The sequence below is a fragment of the Martes martes genome (assembly GCF_963455335.1).
Source record: "Martes martes genome assembly, chromosome: 4".
NCBI classification, from domain to species: Eukaryota; Metazoa; Chordata; class Mammalia; order Carnivora; family Mustelidae; genus Martes; species Martes martes.
Genome location: NC_137891.1, coordinates 170,416,922 through 170,439,794, shown reverse-complemented (window position 1 = coordinate 170,439,794; position 22,873 = coordinate 170,416,922). Strand labels below are relative to the sequence as shown.

Genomic DNA, 22,873 nt, shown 5'->3' with positions numbered 1-22,873 from the left:
TACAGAAGCACTGGATAGTTCACTAAAGAATATATACATAAATACATAAATTTTTTTTAAAAAAGAATATATACAAATGGGGCCCTGGCTGACTCAGTCAGTGGAGCATGTGACAGCCAATTTCCAGGGTCATGAATTTGAGCCCCAGGTTGGGTGTAGAAATTACTTAAAAAAAATATTTTTTAATTTAGCATAATCTGGGGCACCTGGGTGGCTCACTCATCAAGCCTCTGCCTTCAACTCAAGTATGATCCCAGGGTCCTAGGATTGAGCCCTGCGTCAGGCTCCCTGCTAGGCAGGAAGCCTGCTTCTCCCTCTCCCACTCCCCTGCTTAAGTTCCTGCTCTCGCTATCTCTCTGTGTCAAATAAATAAATAAAATCTTTTTTTTTAAAGATTTTATTTATTTATTTGATAGAGATCACAAGTAGGGAGAGAGAAGGAAGCAGGCTCCCCACGGAGCAGAGAGGCCAATGCAGGGCTTGATCCCAGGACCCTGGGATCGTGACCTAAGCCGAAGCAGAGGCTTAACCCACTGAGCCACCCAGGCACCCCAAATAAATAAATAAAATCTTTAAGAAAAAAAAAGTTTAGCATAATTGTGAAAGCTGGAGAGATGCAAACCTATGTACAGGCATGTCCAGGATTTGGTATATAAACAAAAATATAAATACATGGGGCACCTGGGTGGCTCAGTGGGTTAAGCCGCTGCCTTTGGCTCAGGTCATGATCTCAGGTCATGATCTCTGGGATCAAGTCCCGCATCGGGCTTTCTGCTCAGCGGGGAGCCTGCTTCCCGCTCTCTCTCTCTGCCTGCCTCTCTGCCTACTTGTGATCTCTCTCTCTGTCAAATAAATAAATAAAATCTTTTTTAAAAAATATGAATACATGTATATCAGGAGATATGTACAAACATGCTTGTAGCAGCAATATTTATTTATTAACAATAGAGCAAAATTGGAAACAACCCAAATGCGCACTGATAATAAAATATATAGGGTTCCCTAAGTGACTTAGTCAGTTAAGTGTCCGACTCTTGATTTCAGCTCAGGTCATGATCTCAGGGTCATGCGATTGAGCCCTACATCAGACTCTGTGCTAAGCGTGGAGTCGGCTCGGGATTTTCTCTCTCCCCCTCCTTCTCCTTCTGCCCGTCCCTCCTATTCATCTGTGCGCGTGCGCTTGCTCTCTCTCACTCTCTCTCAAATGAATAAATAAATAAATAATCTTTTTTAAAAAATGTTTCTAGATCCCTGAAGCCTCCCTTGCCTCCTCCTAACACACCTCTCCTTCCCCCACAGAGCAGTTACTCTTCTCTTGTGATAATAATGTTTGTTCTATTATAGTTTAACCACTTAAGCATGCATCTCTAAACACTTTAAGATTGCCTGTTTTTTCTTTATATTTATAGAAATGATATATGTATTCTTTCATGACTGACTGCAGTTGCTCAGTATTACTTATAAGAATCATATTTTAGCATGCCGGTGTAGTTTGTTTTCACCACTGTATAATATTTCATTTTATAAATGTATCACCAGCTATACACACGCACACACACACACATGCACACACACACATATATTTTAAGGTTTATTCATTTTTAGAGAGAGCGTGTGAGTGGCAGGGCAGGGGGAGGGGTGCAGCAGATGAAAAGGGAGAGAAACAGACTCCTCTCTGAGCACAGAGCCCAACACAGGGCTTAGTCTCACAGCCTTGAGATCATGACCTAAACCAAAGTCAGACACTTAACTGACAGAGCCACCCAGCCACACCCTCTGGAAACATTTTCTTTCCCCCTTCCTTCCTTCCTTCCTTCCTTCTCTTGTATTTAAATTCAATGAATTAACATACAGTGTATTATCAGTTTCAGAGGTAGAGGTCAGTGATTCATCAGTTGCATTTAACACCCAGCACTCATTACATCACCCAGTTACCCCATCCCCCCACCCACCTCCCCTCTAGCAACCCTTAGTTTGTTTCCTATAGTTAAGAGTCTCTTATGGTTTGCCTCCCTCTACTTTCATTGTTTTATTTTTCCCTCCCTTCCCCTATGGTCCTCTGTTTTGTTTCTTAAATTCCACATATGAGTGAGATCATATGATAATTGTTTCTCTGATTTGTTTTGCATAGCATAATACCCTCTAGTTCCATCCATGTCATTGCAAATTGTAAGATTTCAAATTTTTGTTGGCTGAGTAATATTCCATTGTGTATTTATGTGTGTATATATACAACACATCTTTATCCATTCATCTGTCGATAGACATCTGGGCTCCTTCTACATTTTGGCTATTTGGAAACATTTTTTTTAAAGATTTTATTTATTTATTTATTTGATAGAGAGAAAGAGATCACAAGTAGGCAGAGAGGCAGGCAGAGAGAGGGGGAAGCAGAGAGCCCGATGCGGGGCTCGATCCCAGGACCCTGGGATCATGACCTGAGCTGAAGGCAGAGGCTCAACCCACTGAGCCACCCAGGTGCCCCTGGAAACATTTCTTAATGTCCATGATGATCACACAAGTGTCCTTGAAATATCTCATTGAAATTTACATTTATGTTTATTATATTTATTTCTCTACTAGTATTATACTTGACAATAAAAAGCTAAATACAAGATATTTTGAGAGAATTCAGTGCTGTGCTATCTATATTTGATTTATTTAAGGAAGGCAAATATTTTTTGTGGGAATGAAAATATCTACTGAAGGGAAAATATTAAAACATAAGAAAAAAAAATTTTTTAAGGAATCTCAAGGGTGTAAATATGAAATGATTTTATTCTAATAATTATCTCTTAATTTCCTATACTGAAAATGGCCATTTTCTTAGTGAGGGGTAAAAAAAACAAACAAACAACAAACAACAAAAAAAACCTATTCACTCTTCTTGCAAATGTCTACCCTAACAGGCTGTGACCTTTAACTCTGAAATTGAATGACTTGTAAGGGATCCTTGGAGCTGATCTTCTCTGTGTCTCTTTATGGTCTCAGCTTTGTGCTGGCTGCAGTACTGTCTCGCTTTCCTTTGTTTTTTGTTTTCATATGTATATTTTAAATATTTTATTTGTTTTAGAGAGAGAGAGAAACTGGGGAGGGACAGAACCTCAAGCAGGCTCCCTGCTGAGTGCAGGGAGCCAGATGCAGGGCTCAGTCCCATGACCCCGAAGTCCTGACTTGAGCCAAAATCAAGAATCAGATACTTAACTGACTGAGCCTCCCAGGTGTCCCTGTTTGTTTGAGCTTTTTTGACCAAATTTGTCTGCATGCCCAGATTGCTTCCCTAATCTTCTGTTTGTCATAAAGATTATGTTTTGGTATTTCAACACTTATTTCTTGTTTAATAATGTCAGGACTTTTCTCCAATGTGTGACTTTTATGAAGCAGCTTATCAGAAGAATTAAGAATACAGTATGTTGGTTGTATTTCATTTATCTTCATTCAAGTTCCTTTGCATGAGATAGATCTGAAACTCAAGTTTTAAAACTGTATCCTATCCTTTGGACAATGGGAGAAAGGAACCAAACCAATGGAATATTTCAGTTTTTAGGTTTTGAACCATGTTGTTATATTGCTTATTCACAAAATTTAATTAAATTATGTAGATTAAAGTTTTTTTTAAAGACTTACTTATTTGGGGGACACCTGGGTAGCTCAGTCAGTTAAATGGCTGTCTTCGGCTCAGGTCATGATCCCAGAGTCCTGGGATTGAGCCCCACATTGGACCCTCTGCTCAGTGGAGAGCCTGCTTCTCCCTCCACCACTCCCCCTGCTTGTGCTTGCTTCCTTGCTCGCTCTTTGTCAAATAAGTAAATAAAATCTTAAAAAAAAAAAAAAAGATTTATTTATTTTAGAGAGCAAGCACAGTGCGGGGAGAAACAGAGGGAGAAGAGAAAGAATCCCAAGCAGACCCCTTGCTGAGTGCAGAGCCCTACATTGGGTTTGATCTCACAACCCCAAGATCACGACCTGAGCTGAAATCAGGAGTTGGACACCCAACTGACTGAGCCACCCAGGTGCCCCTGAATTGAAGATTTTTAAATTTCAACTCCCTAAAAATTTTAAGGGGCTGGGGGACAGAGGAAGAGGGAGAGGATCTTAAGCAGGCTCTAGGCCCACTATGTAGCCTATCCGGGGCTCGATCTCACAACCCTGAGATCATGACCTGCACTGAAATCAAGAATAGGACACTTAACCGGCTGAGCCACCCAGGCACCCCTCAGCTACATAAAAACTAAACAAAGGAAACAAACATGAAGGAAAATCACTAAAATATTAATTAGCATTTGTTGTCAGGATCGGAATACAGGAGGCTTTTTTTTTTTCCATTTCTGAATTTTCTTCATGCTTAACTATGAGCATGGATAACCAGTTTTTTAATGAGACTTTGAATTTTATATTTGGACACAAAATCTTCTAGGTATTTTAGGTGGTTAACTATAATTGTAACACCTGTGTTGCAGCACCTTTGACCCTTGCTTTTTTTCTTTCCTTTTTTTTTTTTTTTTTTTTGGATAATAGCCATTTCTTACCCCTTGCCTTCTCCTGCCTCTTACTTTTCTTGCTCACCCACAAACCCCATACGTTACTTGCTTGTTGTTTTTCACCTTCATTCAGTTTCTTTTGCCCTATGCTTCCTATTGGCTCTTTTTTTTTTTTTTTAATTTTTTTCCCCTATTGGCTCTTGATCCAAGTTATTTTTAGCCTAAAGGCTCAAAGCCCCATTTGATAAATGAGTTGTAGCCATTGGACAAGATACTACTCTACCAACCAGGTCTTTTGCCTTTTACTAACTTGACTTTATTATAAAATACTTAATATGTTTTCTGAGATGGAACAAGGACATTCATAGATGTTAAACCCGGGTACTGCTTATACTCCACTCTGTTAGCATTGTAGAAAACCTTTGCATTAAATATAAGAAATTTTAATAGACATATAGATCAGGGCACCTGGGTTGGCTCAGTGGGTTAAAGCCTCTGCCTTCTGCTCAGGTCATGATCTCAGGGTCCTGGGATCCAGCCCCACATTGAGCTCTCTGCTCAGCAGGGAGCCTGCTTCCCCCTCTCTCTCTGCCTGCCTCTCTGCCTACTTGTGATCTCTGTCAAATAAGTAAATAAAATCTTTTTAAAAAATAGACATATAGATCAATGGAACAGAACAGGGAGCCCAGAAGTAAACCAACAATTATATGGTCAATTAATCTATGTCAAAGGAGGGAAGGATATACAATGGGGGGAAAATGGTTTCTTCAACAAATGGTGCTAGGAAAACTGGACAGCTCCATTCACAAGAATGAAACCGGGCCACTTCCTTATGCCAGACACAAAAATAAACTCAAAATAGATTAAAGACCTAAATGTGAGATCTGTAACCATAAAATTCCTAGAAGGAACATAGGCAGTAAGTTCTTTGGCATCAGCCATAGAAGAATTTTCCGAAGTATTTGTCCTTTGGCAAGGGAAACAAAGGTAAAACTAAACCATTAGGGCTACATCAAAATAAAAAACTTTTGCACAGCAAAGGACACCAATAAAACAGATAACTTACCAAGTGGGAAAAGATATTTGCAAATGATATACTTGATAAGGAGTTGGTATCCAAAATATATAAAGAACTTATACAACTCAACACCCAAAAAACAAATAACCTATTTAAAGAAATGGGCAGAATGGGGCACCTGGGTGGCTTAGTCAGTGAAGCATCTGATTTCAGCTCAGGTCATGATCTCAGGGTCCTGGGATTGAGCCCTGTGTGAGTTTGCTTATCCCTCCCCCCTCCCCTCCTCATTCTCTCTCTCCTCTCTCTCTCTTTCTCTCAAATAAATAAATAAAATCTCTTGGCGGGGGGGGCAGGAGACATGAATAGACATTTTTCCAAAGAAGACATACAGATGGCCAACAGATATGTGAAAAGATGCTCAGCATCACTCGTCATCGGGGAAATGCAAATCAAAACTACGATGAGGTATCACCTCACACCTGTCAAAATGGCTAAAATAAAAAACACAAGAAATAACAGGTGTTGGTGAGGATGTGGAGGAAGAAGAACCCTCATACACTGTTGGTGGGAATGCAAGCTGGTGCAACACTGTGGAAAACAATATGTACATTCCTCAGAAAATTAAAAATAGAATTACCAAATGAGGGCACCTGGGTGGCTCAGTGGGTTAAGCCTCTGCCTTCAGCTCAGGTCATGATCCCAGGGTCCTGGGATTGAGCCCCTCGTCAGGGTCTCTGCTCAGTGGGGAACCTGCTTCCCCTTCTCTCTCTGCTTGCCTCTCTGCCTACCTGTGATCTCGTTCTGTGTTAAATAAATAAATAATAAAATCTTTTAAAAAAAAAAAAGGAAGAAGAAGAATTACCGAATAATTCAGTAATTCCTCTACTGGGTATTTACCTAAAGAAAATGAAAACACTATTTCAGAAAGTTATATATACCCCCGTGTTTATTGCAGCATTATTTATAATAGCCAAGATATAGAAGCAATCCAGGTGTCCATCCATAGATGAATGGATAAAGACACACACACACACACACACACACACACACACACATATTACTCAGCCATAAAAAAGAATGAAATCTTACCATTTGCAACAAGAGAGATGAATCTAGAGAACATAATGCTAATTGAAATAAGTTAGAGAAAGACATACCATATGATTTCAGTTATATGTGGAATTTAAGAAATAGAACAAGTGAACAAAGAAAAAAGACACACAAAAAAACCAGACTGAAACAGAGAACAAACTGGTGGTTGCTGCTTGGGAAGTGCGGGCAGGGGTCAGTGAAATAAGTGAAGGGATTAAGAGCACACTTACCGTGATGAGCACCGCATAATGTATAGAATTGTATCATTATATTGTACACATGAAACTAACACTGTGTTTTATTATACGTGAATTTAAGAACAGATCTTAAAAAATTTTTAAAAAGAGGGGTGTCTGGGTGGCTTAGTCGGTTAAGCGCCTCCCTTCAGCTCAGGTCATGGTCCCAGAGTTCCAGGATCAAGTTCCGCATTGGGCTCCCCAATCAATGGGGAGTCTGCTTCTCCCTTTGGCCCTTCCCCTCCCATGCTCGCTCTCTCTCTCTCTCACTCTCTCTCTCTCTCTCATAAATAAATAAATAAATAAATAAATAAATACAATCTTTTAAAAATAAATAAAAATTTAAAAAAAATTTTTTTACATTGGGCCCCCGGGTGGCTCAGTGGGTTAAGACCTCTGCTTTCAGCTCAGGTCATGGTCCCAGGGTCCTGGGATCCAGCCCCACATTGGGCTCTCTGTTCAGCAGGGAGCCTGCTTCCTCCTCTCTCTCTGCCTGCCTCTCTGCCTACTTGTGATCTCTGTCTGTCAAATAAATAAGTAAAATCTTTTTAAAAAATAAATAAATAAAAATTTAAAAAATTAAAAATTTTACATGAAAGCAGACAATCCAAGATAACTGATCACTTTTTCTTTTTAAGATTTTATTCATTTATTTTAGAGAGGGAGAGGGGGTGTGCAAGCAGAAGAGCAGGGGAAGAAGCAGAGGGGGAGAGAGAGGGACAAAAAGACTCCAGGCTGAGTGTGAGCCCCATGAGGGGCTCAGTCTCACAACCATGAGATCATGGCTTAGCTGAAACCAAGAGTCTGACGATTAACCAACTGAGCCACCCATGCACCCCAATAACTGATCTCTTTTGCATATATTTACCTAGTGCAGTAGAAACCTAGTAGAAACCAGTTAGTAATGTTTCTTGACCTTTCACTCTATGGTTTTCAAAAGTAGTAGTCTTTTTTGGCTTTGAAATGATTCCTTGGTTTATATTCTAGAAGGTCCTGTTTTTATTAAGCCTGAGCTATATTGACATAAAGCAATAACTTAACTACATTTCCTTGGTTGCCATCTTGCTACCATCCCTGTTTTGAAGTAGTTACCAGAATACTTTAGCTTGAGAAATTTATTTTCATTTAGTGCTCATTTGCCATAGACTCTTTACTGCTTTTAGCCCACGCTCTACCTCTCATTGTCACTGCGTGGAGAATGATCCGGTCTGATCTAGTAGGAGGTGGTAGGTTGGGGCGAGGGAGACTGGTCTCTGAGAACTTGAGGAACTAACTCAAGGGTCACTAAGATGATACTACCCAGAGGGTCGCACTGTGGAAAGCCAACACGAAAACCATCTAGAGAGCAACCGCTTCCAGTCCCCGTGACACTAGGAGGTGAAACGGAGTTTACATCTCTAACTTCAGTTTTCGCAGTTCTCTCCTCCAAAGGAGTCCAGGGAAGCTCCGCAGTAACTGGGAACCTTTGTCTAACTGTTCTGTGCAGGAATCTTATTACCTGTGCTGTCCGTAGTGACGAGTGGTCCTCCCAAAGCCTCCAGCCTAGGGATCATTCCTGCAGTTTAGTTTGTGGGCATGTGTCTTTCTGTCACGTTGAGCTCTGATCAGTCCACCAGTTCTGCCCCTTGCTCCACATTCCTAACGCCCAGCACCCTCCACTGCGTCTCACCCTTATTCCAGCAATAGCTCAGCAGTAGCTTTCCTGTTCTAGTCCTTGCCTGACCCACCCCCCTCTCAGCTCTCACATTTAACCTTGGAAAAGACAGATCAGATCAGATCTCTCTCCTCCTTTAATTCTTTGGCTTCCGTTGCCTACAGGATTTGGCCCAGGCTCTTGTACATGGCATTCAGTGTTCTTCATAGCCGGGCTCTGGCTGGCCTTTCCAGTCCTGTCCGTAACTGTTTCTTATGTGTATCTGTTTTTCTGCCAGACAAAGGAGTTGCCGGCTCCCAGACATGCCAAATGATTTCATCCCTTCGTCCATGCTGCTCCTTCGTCCTGTCTTTCCTCATTTTGTCAGCAGTACGATTGGTTCCTACTCCTTGAAGACCCAGTATAGCTACCAATCTTTGTGAAGCTTTCCCAACCTCATTTTCAGCTCAAGAGAATTGTTTCTTCTTCATACCTACCCCAACACTCCATTTGTTACAGCTCTAAATAGTTAGTGTTCGTTACTTAGTGTATTAAGTCGGTCTTATTCATGTAGCAAGACAGCTGGCACATAATGGCAATCCATTGTTTATTGGTGAAAGGAATTACTTACTTCTATTGCTACTATAAAATCTGAATAATCTAGATCTGAATCAGCAGCTCAAACAGGAGGAGGGAGAAAGGGGTAAGAAAGTTATATATCTCCAGCTCTCCTCCCTGTCTGACCACACCATTCCATCAGTTTGCTCTCTCCATTTGACCTTGCAGGTGGTGAGGATCCGGGGAAGTTGAGCCATGCCATGTTAAAAAATGGCCATACCACTCCCATAGGAAGTACCAGGTCATCTAGTCCAGACCAAGAAGAGGAGTCAGGAAGAATAGCAAGTCTTAGGAAGCCTGTTCCAGAAGAGGACCGAAAGAAGCGACTAGGTGAGAAACCCTGGGTTTGTGAGTGTAAGAGCCATGGATCAGCCATTCTCATTTAACTCACAGTTTTGCTAGAGCCAGGGGAGAAATAAAATCCAGACGGAATTCTGTTCTTCTCTAGCAATTCCTCAACTAGTTGAAACTTGAAGTGGAATTTTCCCTCTGCTCATTCTTATATTCGCAAAAGACGTAAGTTGTGATTCTCAAGGACAGAGGAGGACATTAAGCATCAGACACCTGTAGGACTTTTTCAAGCTGCACACTCCTCCACCCGAGGGATTTCGTGCCTCCTCCAGTTGCCTGGCTCTGGTGTGCAAAATCACCACCACACGGGCCTCTCTTACTCTGGGATTGGGCTTGAGAAAGTTTCATTTACCTTAAGTTTGTTGAGGTTGGGAAACTTGGCCTGTAAACTCATCTGCAAGTTAAAAAATGGATAAAGTTGACCATGAGCCTACAGATGTGTTCACTTTTTCAGTCTCTCTTGTGACTCTTTCCTCACTTTTATATCACATCTGTCATCACGCAGGCTCGACGGGAAGCCAGCCTAATTCTGAAGCAGAATCTGTTCCTGAGAACGCACCCAGACAGCCTTTACTTCCCCCGAAAAGACCCCTGTCCTCTTCTCATGAAGCAAATGAAGGGCAAGCAAAGGATGCCACTTCCTCTGGCAGCGGGGCCAGGCCTATCACCTCCACCCCCACCACAGCCCCCGCCGCAGCGCCCGCTGCCTCGAACCCAGCAAAAACTGCTAGTTCCTCCGTCACCCCAGCCCCAGCACCCAGGACTCTGCCTGCTGCTCCCACAGGCACTAATGCCACCACTGCCCCGAGCCTCACTCACACGGTCCCTGCCAAGCAGCCCCCTCTCCCGCCCCCTAAACCAGCTCACAGAAATAGCAACCCTGTCATCGGTAAGTAAGTCTTTAGGTTTCCCTTGCTTTGGGTTTGGTTTGGTTTGATTTTTGATTTGGGCTGGTGGTTTTATTGGATAATTACTACAGTATTGATTTGGCCTGTGACAGTTCTCCACGTCTTGTCCCTCTGAACACCCTCGGTAAAGAGAAAAGTCTTAAAAATGGCGCAGATAGCTTTGAATGAAAATGGATGAGGATCAGATACCAATAAATTTAAGTTCTAGTTTGGTGGGAGGGAGGGATTAATAGCTATTTTTCTAAAACTGTTTCTGAAATACTGCGTCTAGTTGGGGGACTGGACATGTGAAGACCACAGCAGGTCTGGCCTACGTGGAGAAAAGGGGTTATTTTAACCTATTTGAAACCACCAATGCCTGCCTTCAGCATGAGCCCAACAGATAAAAAGGTGATGGGGTAGATGCCAGTGTAACTTTTGATTCAGCGTCTGGCACAATACCTTCATGCGAACTGCAAAATACATTATTCGAAGTGTCCTGATACAGTCGTGTTTTATCTTGAGAGAGTTAAGAATGCTACTCTTAATAAGTGGTAGAAGAAAGAAAACCAGGACGATAAACAGTACATTTTTGTCATTTTAGTAAACTTTTTTATATTTACCTGAAGTCCTGTTTAGGTCAGCTTTTCTTTACATACATGTATACCTTCTTAGAGGAATTTTCAAGAAAGGAAGGAGAGGAAAGAAGGTAGTTTTTCAGGAAAAATGATACTAGGCTTAGTATGGCTCGAAGTTCTTGTTCATGATTAAAGGGAGGAATTAAGTACGCTCATTAAACAGCTAATACCCCCACCTTGTGTGGGGTGATGAGAACCCTGAAAAACAGGCTTAGGATATATGTATGACAGATTGGAGTAGGTTTTTTGTTTTGTTTTGTTTTAAGATTTTATTTATTTATTTGACAGAGAGATCACAAGTAGAGAGGCAGGCAGAAGAGAGAGGGTGAAGCAGGCTCTCTGCCGAGCAGAGAGCCCAATATGGGGCTCAATCCCAGGACCCTGAGAACATGACCTGAGTCGAAGGCAGAGGCTTAACCCACTGAGCAACCCAGGTGCCCCTGGAGTAGTTTCATTTAAAAAAGGATGGGGGTTATTACTATTACCACCACCCCGGATGGACAGTGCTGTGTTGACTTATCTCTGAGGAACTCAAGCAGCTTTCATATACTTGCTTTCAGAACCTCCTTGTGAAGTAGGAAAGCGATTTTATCTATTATATAGTTAGGGCAATTATAACATGAAGAAGTTGTGACTCACTCAAGGTTGCAGTTAATGAGAAAGAGAAACCAAATCTAGGCTTTTCAGCTCTTGAGCCCAGACCTCTGTCCTGTACCCCTATATTCTCAAACTGATGTCTAGACAGGTTCTCATCACGATCACCTGGAGGGCTTGTTGAAACACAGATTGCTGGGCCCTGCCCTGACAGTTTCTGAATCAGTTAAGTCTGGGGGGACAGGGAGCCTGAGAATTTGCATTTCTAAAAATTTCCCAGATGATACTGATGCTGCATATGTGGGGACCACGCATCGAGAACCATTGCTCTAAGCTAGTAACAGTCTACCCTTTTCAGGACAAGGCAATATAAAAAATATTAACATGTGTTCTCTGGGCTGAACCACAGAGGCCACTCTTGGCCTAAGGTGAATAGCCCAGAGCAATAGGCCTTGTGACTGAGGGATCAACATCAGTCTTTTTTTTTTTTTAAGCATATAACGTGTTAATTTGCTTCAGGGGTACAGGTCTATGAATCGTCAGTGTTACACAGTTCACTCTCCCCAATGTCCATCACCCAACAACATCAGTCTTGAGTGGTCCTCAGCAGAAGGAGAAAAATAGGACCGTTCACAGAGTTCTTATTAAGGTTAACTAGATTTGATTTTAAGGACTATTCTTTATTCTGAAATTATGACTTTGCTAATTCTTTGCTGATAAAAGTCCATTTATTTCATGGAAGGATTATCTTCACAAATGGTTTACTTGATATCAAGACTTACTTGGAAATATTAAAAATTGATAGCCTGAGGTTGGTTGAGAATTTCATTTTAATTGTACTGGCCCATGAGATCCGAACATTTAGAAACCACTGCTGTAGACATTGCAGTATCTGATAATGGGCATAACAGTGTTAGGACTAAGGACCGATTAGGAGTATTAGGACAAAGGAAGGACCACCATAAACAGCTGAACAAGTGAAGGGAATTTGTAACCCTTCCAATGAACATTCCAGCGTCTTGCCCACAGAACTCAGCCATTGTGAGGGAAGATGTAACAGAGTTCACCTCTTTAATATCTTAAAGTATATGTTTTCCTTAAGTTATCAAAGATAATATAACTTATCAATTCAAACAATAAAATACTCAAATTTGGTCTTGTCAGGTGTAGGTTTTGTTGTAAACGGAGTATCTAACGGCTCTTTTTAAGAAGCAGCAAAAGTCCAGTCTACCCAAAAAATCTCATTGAGGCTAAAATTAATATTTTCTAAATCTTTTTTTATATGTGTATGCAATGTTATTCTAGAAAGTCTTTTAAAATTTTACCTAAGATGTATAATACTGTGTGTTAATTATACTGGAATTATATTTTTTTAAAGTGAATTTGGGCATTTATAATATATAAAAAACTAAATGATTAAAGTAATATAAAGTTAATTTATTCACAGTTAATAAATTATTATCTTACATATTTAAATTATTTTCATAATTTGGTGTATGAATAAGTAACTATGCCAAATAAAATGTAGTTAAAACTGAAAAAAAATTTACTTATTATTAGTGACATTAGAACATCATCCTATTAGCTAGTTTTTTACTTTGAATGCTACCAGTGGAATGGGACTTAGGGCAAGTAAATTTTTATTTCGGGGGACCTTGATGTGTTGCTCTCTAGGTAAGACAGTGGGAGCCATTTGAAAACAAGTGGTGTAACCAAAATTTGGGATTTGAGGAGAGGGTTAGAGGTTGGTGATCAAAGAGACTTACGATTTAATTATTTTGCAAGATTAGCCCATGGGTGATGTGATGATCTACTTCTTAAAGTCCATTTGGAGCCCTCCAAAGGGACCTCGCTGAATCAAAACCTGAGTCATTTTGGGGTTGGGGGGATCACATAGAGATACATATTGTCGTGAAACAGGGTGGGGGCCTCTCGTAAGCGTGTGTTGGGGATCCGCCATGTGCCAAGCACTGTGCCCACTTCTCTGGATATGCTGATAGAGACGGGTTGCTCTGTCATCAAGGAGCCCATAGAGTAGTGGGGAGTGGTCCTGGGGGCTTGGGTATAAAGGATAAGAAGTATGGACACTCATAAAAATCACAAAGACAGTGAGATCTAGTGGATGGAATCTAATAATGAGACCTGGGACTAGCCCAGCCCTTGTATGTAATATGATCTTGGGCAGGTCATCTGACTTCTGTGGCCTCAGTTTTGCCTTCTGTAAATTGGTAAAGATAACCTCCTCTAAAAGACAATTACCATATGATCTCTCTGATATGAGTAATTTGAGAGGCAAGGCAGGGAGTCTTGGGGGGAAGGGAGGAAAAAAAATGAAACAAGATGGGACCAGGGAGGGAGACAAACCATAAGAGACTCTTAATCTCAGGAAACAAACTGAGGGTTGCTGGGGTAGAGGGTGGAGGGATAGGGTGACCACATGATGGATGTTGGGGAGGGTATGTGCTATGGTGAGTGCTGTGAATTGTGTAAGACTGATGATTCACAGACCTGTACTCCTGAAGCAAATAATACATTATATATTAATTTTAAAATAATAACAGTCAAAAACTAATGATGTATGATGACTAACATAACACAATAAAAATGTAAAAAAAAAAAAAAGAAAAAGAAAAGATAACCTCCTTTACAAGGAGAATCCAAAGTCAAGGATAGCAAAGCACTTTGATTTCCTCAAAGTCCTTTGCATTTGCTGTAAAAATTTAGGATGTCATTATTGATAATTTTATAATGCAGAACTGGGATATCTAGATGTCATTATTTATCAAGTTATGGTAACAGTGCCTGGTAGTATTTAGGTTTTTTTACTGCTACCTGTGTGGTCAATTTTTTTTTAATTTTTTTTTTTTAAGATTTTATTTATTTGACAGACAGAGATCACAAGTAGGCAGAAAGGCAGGCAGAGAGAAAGAAGAGGAAGCAGGCTCCCTGCGGAGCAGAGAGCCCGATGCAGGGCTGGATCCCAGGACCCTGGGACCATGACCTGAGCGGAAGGCAGAGGCTTTAACCCACTGAGCCTTCCAGGCGAGTGTAGTCAAATTTTTTAATGGAATTCTGTTAGACAAAAGAACTTACTCACATTTTTAATCTCACCAAGTCATAAAAAGTCATATATATTAGAGCAAAGAAGTAAGAAATTTCTCATCAGAGTATTAAGGTAGTCTGTATGTCTGTACATATATTAGGTCTTCTAGATATTTAAATATAAATTTTGTTTTATTCAATGGGAGATACCTAGGTTGTGACAAAGCCACAAAGCGGTATAATTCACCTGAAAGCTGAGAGTAAGCTCAGTTCTAATCTAGGCTCTGGGCTGGCCCTTCAAAGCACTGTGAAGCCATCTTAAACTAAGGTGTTGTTCTCTCTTTTCCAGCTGAACTGTCCCAAGCAATAAACAGCGGTACACTGTTATCAAAACCATCCCCACCATTACCACCTAAGAGAGGCATTCCATCAACCTTGGTACCCGCCTCGGAGTCTGCCACCACAAGAGCACCGAGTGATCAGAGAGAAAAGAACACATGCTCTGTGGGCTCTGAACCACTGTTGATGATCCCACCTCCCTCTCCATCACCCCCACTGCCTACTCATATACCTCCCGAACCCCCACGGTCCCCTCCGCTCCTTGCTAAGACTTTTCAAGTTGTGCCAGAAAATGAGTTTCCATCTTCCTTAAACCTGCCTCAGGAGGTATCCCAGCAGGAAGATCAGAAAAAGGAGGCACCCAAGAGGATGTTGGACCACAGCTTTGGGGAGCCCCATGTACCCTATAGGCTGCCTCCACTCCCACTGCATATCCGAATCCAGCAGGCCCTGACCAGCCCGCTTCCCATGACTCCTCCCTTGGAGGGCTCTCATAGAGCTCACTCCTTGCTCTTTGAGTACGGTGACAACTTTTCTGAGGACAGCAGTACCCTGGGTCGGACCAGGTCACTTCCCATCACTATTGAGATGCTGAAAGTGTGAGTGCCTCTAAAGTTTGTCTTTTGTTTCCTCTTCTTTATTCTAGGTAGCCTTTCTTGGAAAAAAGTATTTATAAAAAGAAACTGTGATTAAAGTTAGAATGCTCAACAAATAAAGACATGTTCTAGAATTTGGACTTTATTTACCCTGCTGATTTCTGTATCACTGTTTCCATAGTGGCCATAAACGTTTGTACTTGAAAGTTAAACCACTCTACTTTTTGTATATGATACAAGGGAGGCCATGTAACATGGTGCTTAAGAGCGTTAACCTTGGGAAAAGCTCTGGGTTTAAATCCCAGCTCTTCGTCTTTCTTCCTAGCTTGCAGTAGTGTTTGTTACTTAACCTTTCTGCTCTTGAGTTGTCAGATCCATAAACAAGAATAATAACCTATCTCATAGGCTTGTGAAGAGGAAATCAGACAAATCTGAAGGCTTGGTGCCCAGTGCCTAAATGCAGTAGAGAGGGACAGAGAGCAGTCTGGAGAAAGAGAAGGGAGCCCTGAAAGATAGCTCAGTGTCCAGCCTCACAAAGTGGAACTGACCAGCTTGTTCTCTCCCTCATCTGTCCCAAACACCTTGCCTTTTCAAAATTCCAACAAATTAGACTAAAGGTTAACACTTTCTGGCGAGTTGGAGATTTGCCAGGGATTTGCAAGTTGGAGAACTGTCATAGACTTGTTGCCACATACTGCTTAGTTCCTTTGCCATAATCTTTGTACTTGCCAGCATGATTTTTTTACATCCTGGAAAGAGACGGTTTAGGAGCTCACATGGACTAAGTCACAGCTTTATGCATCCAGAGTAGAACGTTTTCATCTTTATATCTCTTTGCTTCCTTGTTAAACTAAGGGAAATAAGTGGGTTAAATATCTTTATTACGTATCCTCCATGAGCCAGGCACAGTGTTAGATGCTGTGTGGTCTTCTCATTTAATCAGCCCAAAACAGACTTGCTTCTCACATGTAGATCATTAGGGGCCTGTGTGCCAAACGCTATTATGTTCTAGAATTTATCTGTTTTATTCTCACAACGAGCCTAGCAGGTAGATATCATTCACATTTACAGAAAAGTTAAATAACTTATGAGCTAGTGAGTAAGTCGTAGAGCTAGGATTTGAGCCTAGAGCCTTTTAGATTAATAACTGCTAAAAAAAAAAAAGTTTCTTAGCAAGATTCTTAAAGTTAAGGGAAGGAATAAATTATTTCCCTCGTGGAATTTTCCATAGTTATTCAGTACTATGCCTTGCAAATCAGTTACCCGTTATGTTTCTTTTCTTTTCTTTTTTTTTTTTACCCGTTATGTTTCTGAAAGGAAAATATAATTATGTTAATTTGTTAGTCCAGACGATGAAGAAGAAGAGGAACAAAACCACCCATCTGTATGTGTTGAAGATGTGGCATCTACCTCAGTTGTTCCTAAACTACCACGGTGTCTGCAGGAGGAGGAGGAAGAGAAGGAGAGTGACTCTGATTCAGAAGGTCCCATTCAATACAGAGATGAAGAGGATGAAGATGAGAGCCATCATAGTAAGAAAGGGAAAAGCAAAGGAGAAAATGATTTTATCGGTAGAGCTACTTGCTGGTGTCAGATGAATGGGAACAGTCCCCCTCTCCTATCGAGTCATCTGGCTAACTGACACCGGAAGCCAGGGTGATAGAGCCTTGTCCCTGTTTTTCCCACTGTCCAAACGAGCCAGTGAGAGAGAGCCATGTAGACTGAGTCATGCAGGGTTTTGTTTTCTTTTGAAGATTGATTTATTTTAGAGAGAGCATGCAGGGAGAGGGAGAGAGAGTGCAGAGCCTGAGCAGGGCTCAATCCCGCAACCCTGAGATCATGACCTGAGCTGAAATCAAGAGTTAGAAGCTCAACCAGCTGAGCCACCCAGGCATCTAGAGTCATGCAGGTTTTTATCTGTTTGTGATCGAAGAATTATTTATCTTGATAGTATTAAAGAATTCAGAGTGGGACGCCTGGGTGGCTCAGTTGGTTAAGCGGCTGCCTTTGGCTCAGGTCATGATCCCAGCGTCCTGGGATCGAGTCCCACATCGGGCTCCTTGCTCAGCAGGGAGCCTGCTTCTCCCTCTGCCTCTGCCTGCCTCTCTGTCTGCCTGTGCTCACTCTCTCTGACAAATAAATAAATAAAATCTTAAAAAAAAAAAAAAAGAATTCGGAGTAGAACGAAGTTGGTATTTGGGCTGTGTTAAAAAGACATAGTGATGTTGTCCTTTACTCTCGTGAACTTACTGTGTCTGTGGGGGAAAGAAGAAAAACCATATGTATGTACACAGATCTGCAAGTAATGGAATCCTGATTCCTACAAGCGGGAAGGCAGCTTTAAGAAGAGGAATCTTGGGGCACCTGGGTGGCTCCGTGGTGAAGCCTCTGCTTTCAGCTCAGGTCATGACCTCAGGGTCCTGGGATGTCCTGGGATGGAGCCCCGCATTGGGCTCTCTGCTCAGCCAGGAGCCTGCTTCCCCCTCTCTCTCTGTCTACCTCTCTTTGCCTACTTGTGATCTCAAATTAATAAACGAAATCTTTAAAAAAAAAAAAAAAAGGAATCTTGGGGCTCCTGGCTAGCTCAGTCAATAAAACATGTGACTCTTGATCTCAGGGTCATGAGTTCAAGCCCCACATTGGGCATAGAGCCTATTTTTTAAAAAAAATAGGAATCTTATGAAATGTGTTAGTGCGTATGCCTTTATGTTGTCATTCAGAGGGCTCTCCCATGTTTAGATTCTCTCTCCTCTAGTAACTCTTACTTAGAAGAAATGTAGAGGAATGTAGAAAGGAGAAAATATCTTTGGCCCAGCTGAGTCCATCTGACTAATCAGATTTTCAGACGTCTTCAGCTTTCCCCCCACCTCTGTGTTAGCTGGGAGATGCCATACTCTTTGTTCAGACTCTTGTCTAGTTCCGGGTGACTTTGAGCCTTAGCGTGCACTTTTTTCCTTTCCCTTACACAAAGGTGCTCTGGCCAACAAAGTGAAAAGGAAGGACACACTGGCAATGAAGTTAAACCACAGACCCAGTGAACCAGAGTTGAACGTGAATTCCTGGCCTCGGAAAAGCAAAGAGGAGTGGAATGAAATAAGGCACCAGATTGGGAACACGCTGATCCGGTAAGCCTTGGCTTCGAAGAGACTGATTTTTATTTGATTTTGCCAGAAGGTGTGTCAGAAGCCAGAAGGTGTGTTTGTAGTGGAATATTCACTTTTATCTTTTTCCTTTTCTAATTTTAGAAACCACATAATTTTTAAAAATACACATTGTACACAGTTGGGTATCCAATTTGGAATTTGGAAATTAAGGAACCACATGGCTCTTGGAGCTTTAAACCATGAGATAGACATATTTCACAGCTTTACGCACAAGTTAGACACAAATACAGCTTTTATTTTATTTTATTTTTTAAAGATTTTACTCATTTATGTATTTGAGAGAGAGACAGAGCATGAGTGGGAAGGAGGGGCAGAGGGAGAGGGATAACCGGACTCCCCACTGAGCAAGGAGCCCAACTGAGGCCTTGATCCCAGGACCCCAAGATCATGACCTGAGCTGAAGGCAGACGCTTAACTGACTGAGTCACCCAGGGGCCCCTAAATACGGCTTTTAAAAAGTTTCTAGAGAGGCTGGTTTGGTCAGTGAAGCATGTGACTCTTGATCTAGGAGTCATGAGTTCAGGCCCCACATTAGGCATAGCATTTACTTTAAAAAAAAATTTTTTTTTTAAGTTTCTAGAGAATTCAGGTGCTTCCCAGGACAGCAGGACTCCTCTGTCATTTATCCAGTTGCTCAACTTCAAGCTGTCAACCCAATTAAAGATCACACCCATATTTTCGTTGTATCCATTTCACATGTTCTGTGTAACTGCCTGCTTTCAAAGTGATAGTATATTTTTCAAGTCAGCTGGAACCAAAAGCATAAAGAAGCTGAATGCAGGCCAGCTTCCTACACGTGTCATATACATAGAGTCCGGGTGTATAACAGGTGTTTGAACAACTCACATGTTTCTTTTGGTAGAATGAGGAAAAGGAAATGGAACTCTTGGCATATTCTTAACAAAATAATTAACTTAAAATGTCCATTAATTAAGATATTTTCTCCTTTCGTGCCTTAGACACCTGGCTTTATTGTTGGCCAGGATAGCAGTCTTAATGAACAACTGTAGCCCTCTGAGTGTCAGCCAGAGAACATCAAGAATAGGAATTAGTTAAGAATCTGGGGGTGCCTGGGTGGCTCAGTCAGTTAAGCATCTGCCTTCAGCTCAGGTCATGATCCCAGGGTCCTGGGATCGAGCCCCGTGTCAGACTTCCTGCTCCGTGAAGAGCCTGCTTCTCCCTCTCCCTGCCACCCTGCCTGCTTGTGGACTCTTTCTCTCTCTCTCTATCTCTCTCTCTCTCTCTCTGTCAAATAAATAAATAAATAAAATCTTTAAAAAAAAAAAAAAGAATGGGAATCTTTGATAATAGATTTTTCTTTCACTACAGAGCTGTTTGCTCATCTTTGAGTATTGTTTCATGAGTCCTAGTCTTAGAAGGGTTTGTTGGACACTAGCAATGAACAATCTGAAACTGGAACCTAAAAATACAACAGATTAACATTTACAATAGCCGTTAACAATAGCATCAAAAATCTTTAAATATTTACAGATAAATCTGACAAAAGATTATGTAAGACCTGTACACTGCAAAGTATAAAATACTACTGAAGAAAGTAAAGAAGAGCTAAATAAAGGAAGAGAAATACCATACTCATGGGTCAGAAGTCTCAAGTATTTTTTTTTTTTTAAGATTTTATTTATTTATTTGACAGTCAGAGCTCACAAGTAGGCAGAGAGGCAGGCAGAGAGAGAGGAGGAAGCAGGCCCCCTGCTGAGCAGAGAGCCCGATGCAGGACTCAATCCCAGGACCCTATCCCAGGACCCTGGGATCATGACCTGAGCCGAAAGCAGAGGCTTTAACCCACTGAGCCACCCAGGTTCCCAGTCTAAAGTATTATTAAGGTACCAATACATGTGGGGCGCCTGGGTGGCTCAGTGGGTTAAAGCCTCTGCCTTCGGCTCGGGTCATGATCCCACGGTCCTGGGATCGAGCCCCGAGTCGGTCTCTCTGCTCAGCAGGGAGCCTGCTTCCTCCTCTCTCTCTCTCTCTGCCTGCCTCTCTGCCTACTTGGGATCTCTGTCTGTCAAATTAATAAATTTTAAAAAAATAAAAAATAAATTTTTAAAAAAGAGACCAATACATGCGATTCCAATCAAACTACTCCCCCAGAAGGCTTTCTTTAAAAATTATTTTTATTAACATATAATGTATTATTTGCCCCAGGGGTACAGGTCTGTGAATCATAAGGCTTACACAATTCATAGCACTCACCATAGCCCATACCCTCCTCAAAGTCCATAACCCAACCACCCTATCCCTACCCACAAACCCCCAGCAACCCTGAGTTTGTTTTGTGAGATTAAGAGTCTCTTATGGTTTGTCTCCCTCCTGATCCCATCTTGTTTCATTTTTTTCTTCCCTACCCCCCAAAACCCCCTACCCTGCCTCTCAAATTCCTCATATCAGAGAGATCATATGATATGATACCATATGATTTCATATGATATCATGTGATATGATATCATATGATATATGATATCATATGATATCATATGATTTCTCTGATTGACTTATTTCACTCAGTATAATACCCTCTAGTTCTATCCACATCTTTGCAAATGGCAAGATTTCATTTCTTTTTGATGGCTGCATAGTATTCAATTGTATATATACACTGCATCCTCTTTATCCATTCATCTGTTTATGGACATCTAGGTTCTTTCTTTTCTTTTTTTTTTCCAAGATTTTATTTGTTTATTTGACAGAGAGAGAGAGATCAAAAGTAGGCAGAGCAACAGGCTGGGGGGTGGGGGAGGGTGGGGAGCAGGCTCCCTGGTGAGCAGAGAGCCCGATGCAGGGCTCGATCCCAGGACCCTGAGACCTCGACCTGAGCCGAAGGCAGAGGCTTAACCCACTGAGCCACCCAGGCACCCCTCTAGGTTCTTTCCATAGTTTGGCTACTGTGGACATTGCTGCTGTAAACATTTGGGTGCACATGCCCCTCCAGAAAGCTTTTTTTAAATTGGCAAACTGATTTGAAAATTCTTACAGAAGTACAAAGGACACTATAATAACCAAAGCAGTTAAGGAAAAGAACAGGGTTGGAGGACTAACACAGTCGGATTGAAGACATACTAAAAAGCTAAAGTAACCTAATCGGTATGGTGTTGACATAAAGATAAACAGATAAACAGAACAGAAAAGAGAGTCCAGAAATATACCCACCCATACATGTACAGCTCATTTTTGATAAAGGTACAAAGATAATTTCATGGTCCTTTCAACAAATGGTGCTGGCGCAAAAATTACTTCAGTTCATGCCTTGCATCACATGCAAAAAATTAACTCAGAATAAATCCTAGGTTTAAATATGAGAGTTAAAACTACAAACCTTCTAGAAGAATATGAGTTGGACAAGATTTCTCAGATATGATCGCAAAAGCATGATTCTTAAGAGGAAAACATTGGGTGCCTGGGTGGCTCAGTGGGTTAAGCCTCTGCCATCAGCTCAGGTCATGATCCCAGGGTCCTGGGATCGAGCCCCATATCGGGCTCTCTGCTCAGCAGAGAGCCTTCTACCCCCTCTCCTGCCTGCCTCTCTACTTGTGATCTCTCTCTCTGTCAAATAAATAAATAAAATCTAAAAAAAAAAAAGGAAAACATTGATAAATTGCACTTCAGAAAAAATTAAACATTTTAGGGGTGCCTGGATTGCTCAGTGGTTAAGCTTCTGCCTTTGGCTCAGGTCATGATCCTGGGGTCCTGGGATCGAGCCCTCCATTGGGCTCCCTGCTCAATGGGGAGCCTGCTTCTCCCTCTCCTGCTCCCCCGCTTGTGCTTGCTTTCTTTCTCTCTCCCTGTCAAATAAATAAATAAAATCTTTTAAAAAAAATTTTAAACATTTCTGTCCTTTGAAATGTAAAATGTAAAAACAAGCCACAAACTGGGAGAAAAGTATTCACAAACCATGTATCTGATAAAGGTATTATATCTAGAATATATGAAGAACTCTCTAAATTTATTAAGGAAAAAACAACCCACTTATTACATAGTGGGGAGCAGAAGATATCTAAGAAGGCATACAGATGGCAAATAAGCACATGGAAAGATGCTCAACACCATTAGTCATTAGGGAAATGCAGATTAAAACCACAGTGAGACACCACCGCAGGCTCACTGGGCTGGCTAAAATTGGACAGTTTAAAAGGCAAGAGTTGCTGAGGATGAGGAGCAGCTGGATT

General features: G+C 41.4%; 1 protein-coding gene across 3 annotated transcripts in view; it reads left to right on the top strand.

Moving 5' to 3' along the window:
* PHACTR4 (phosphatase and actin regulator 4) overlaps window positions 1–22,873 on the top strand; it is a 104,351-nt gene that overhangs the window by 70,881 nt on the left and 10,597 nt on the right. For all 3 annotated transcript variants that reach the window (XM_080801115.1, XM_080801116.1, XM_080801114.1), the window contains 5 exons: window positions 9,247–9,408; window positions 9,935–10,318; window positions 14,940–15,528; window positions 16,870–17,057; window positions 18,497–18,650. In XM_080801115.1, the coding sequence (XP_080657241.1) occupies window positions 9,247–9,408; window positions 9,935–10,318; window positions 14,940–15,528; window positions 16,870–17,057; window positions 18,497–18,650 (1,477 nt within the window). The remainder of the gene's footprint in view (window positions 1–9,246; window positions 9,409–9,934; window positions 10,319–14,939; window positions 15,529–16,869; window positions 17,058–18,496; window positions 18,651–22,873) is intronic.